The 2,500-nt window shown below is 49.8% G+C and overlaps 1 protein-coding gene across 1 annotated transcript in view; it reads right to left on the bottom strand.

Moving 5' to 3' along the window:
• Nucleotides 1-2,426: 2,426 nt before the first annotated feature.
• LOC130402291 (alpha-1,6-mannosylglycoprotein 6-beta-N-acetylglucosaminyltransferase B) overlaps nucleotides 2,427-2,500 on the bottom strand; it is a 69,881-nt gene continuing 69,807 nt past the window's right edge. The window contains exon 12 of the mRNA XM_056606439.1: nucleotides 2,427-2,441. Coding sequence (XP_056462414.1) covers nucleotides 2,427-2,441 — 15 coding nt within the window. The remainder of the gene's footprint in view (nucleotides 2,442-2,500) is intronic.

Genomic DNA, 2,500 nt, shown 5'->3' with positions numbered 1-2,500 from the left:
ACTAAAGCTACAAAGGAAAGCAATGACTAAAATGTGACTAAATCTAATAAGCATTTTCGTCTAAAGACTAAGACTAAGATTAAATCTAAAATAGCTGACAAAATTAACACTGGTGGCACGGCATGGGACCTTTAAAGGTGACATAGTATACCACCAGGTCTGAGTGTGAAAACAGCTTGTAACGGCTAATCACACCCGATTCCACCGCACGCGTTACGGCAGCGTTACGGCTGCGGCACGTCTTGGCCGCGGTCACCGCAGCAAATAGGTTCCACTCTAATCAATGAGACAATTTCCACCGGGCGCGACTGCGGAACGTCTCAGCAGTTTCCAAGGAGCGGCTCGCCGTGCCGCAGCGCTATCATTCCATAGCATTTCTATTTTTGCCGCAAGCCGTTGCTGAACCGCGTAAATTTCAACAGAGCAGATCGAGCAGGGCAAAAAGTAAAAGCCATAGAGCATCCAGTCAATTTTCAAAATAAAACAAAACACTCAGCTCATGTAGCCTATCACAACTTTATTACGTCATGACCCGTGGCACCAGGTCATCAGTCAATAAATCAAAGGGTCTCAGAGGGTCGGCAACATGGACGACGAGAGACTCATTGTCGAAGTTCCGCAACATGAAGTCATTTATGTACCAAATCATCCTTTTTATAAGGACAATGGCCGGAAGGACAAAGCGTGTCATTTAATTGCAGTAGTGTTGGGAGTGGAAGGTGAGTACATTAGGTTTAGGATTATCGCGTGATCTCGCGTGAATACGGCTGGCTCGCAAGGCAGCGCTCCGCTGCTGTAACGCGCCCGGTGGAAATGCAAGCAGAGTCGCAGCCGTTCCGTGCCGCAGCCGTTCCGTGCCGCAGCCGTAACGCGGCCGTGACGCGTCCGGTGGAATCCCGGCGTCACACCTCGTGGTATAATATTTCACCTTAAGGCAAGCTTCTCCACCTGCTCCTCAGGTGCACCACATCTACTGATTGGCTCTGGTACCATTGTGCTCACTGGCGCCATCTGGTGGAAGCTGGTGGTACACCACTGCCTCTACCACCCAGGCCTCCAGGGGTGTTGTGCGAGAGCCGGGTTGCCACAGAGTGTGTGCTTGTATATGCATGATTGTGTAATTATATGTTTATGTGTGTGTGTGCATACGTGTGTGCTTGTGCGCGTGTGTGTGTGTATGCACGTGTGTGTGTGTGTGTTTGTGTGCAAGCCTGTGCGTACGATTATTAGAGAGAAAGAGAGCATGTGAGAAAGAAAGAAATGAGAGTTAATCGATGCTTCTGTGTCTATATGTGTGCGTCTGTCTCTGTGTCAAAGACAGACCAGTTGGGACAGAGAGAGAGAAATAGCATACATCCATACTGTATAAACTGCCCATGGCCGCAGCCAGCTATGAGGTCACCAGGGAACAACCCTCGTCATTATTTTAGAGTTATAAATACGATCTGAACTGAACCCCCATGACCCCCTGATACTGCGTGTACATGCGTTGTGTATTTCTGTCTCCAATGACGACAACCCAGTCTCAGGTATGTATTTTCTAAATAAACTGATCCATGCTGGTTCTCTCTGGATGGTTCTACGGGAGAGCAGAGAAACCAGACGGGACAGTGGGAGGACCAGGGCTTTCGAGGTGAGGCCTGCTTCATGTTCTTACCCCTCCACCAGATACCGGTACAAATTATGGATTCAGGGTTCAGTAATGATCACACCTAGTACACACACACACACATACACAGGCTACACTATACTACACACACACGACACAAACATACACACACACATACACACGAGACAAACACAGAGAGAGACACACACACAAACATGCACACATGCACACACAGAACACACACAGAGACACACACACACTACTACAAAAATACTACACACAAACACCGACATACACACCCACACACAAAGTCAATGCAACAACAGGGATGGTTGGACTCCCTGCCGGAAGGTTGTGGGTGGGATCTCCACTCTCCTCAGTCTCCCTGTGGGCCTGCCGTAGCAGAATGCACCTGCTGCTCTGCTCAACAAACGTGAACAAGTTGGACACCGACGAAGTTGGACCAATCGAGAACCGCAAACCCCGGGCCGACGCGGCTAATGGCTCAAACTATACGCAAAAACGTTTCCTGCGGAAAACCGAGTTAATGACGCAGAACATGACTCGTTCCTGACACCCTCTCTCTCTCATGCTAGACCATAGCAGAGCGAGAGCCTCCCCGTTAATGACCTGAATGTACCCCAAAACTAAAGAAGTATTATTAGATCGCTGGGAGGGGGGTGTGGATGGGAGGGGGGGTGGCCAGGCACTCAGAGACAAGGGACCCTCCTCCAGCCCCAATCTGCTCAGAATCCATCGCTGGTGAGTCGTCCGGCTGCCGCATTCATATTCAAATGAGACGGAACCAAAGCTTTCGCTAGCGGTACTTACACTGGGAGAGGAGGAGAGGAGGAGAGGAGGAGGGAGACAAAGAGGGGGAGAGAGAGGAGA

The sequence above is a fragment of the Gadus chalcogrammus genome, chromosome 2 (genome assembly GCF_026213295.1).
Source record: "Gadus chalcogrammus isolate NIFS_2021 chromosome 2, NIFS_Gcha_1.0, whole genome shotgun sequence".
In the NCBI taxonomy this organism is placed as follows: domain Eukaryota; kingdom Metazoa; phylum Chordata; class Actinopteri; order Gadiformes; family Gadidae; genus Gadus; species Gadus chalcogrammus.
Note: the sequence above shows the minus strand (reverse complement) of the source record. Positions and strands in the feature narration are given on the sequence as shown.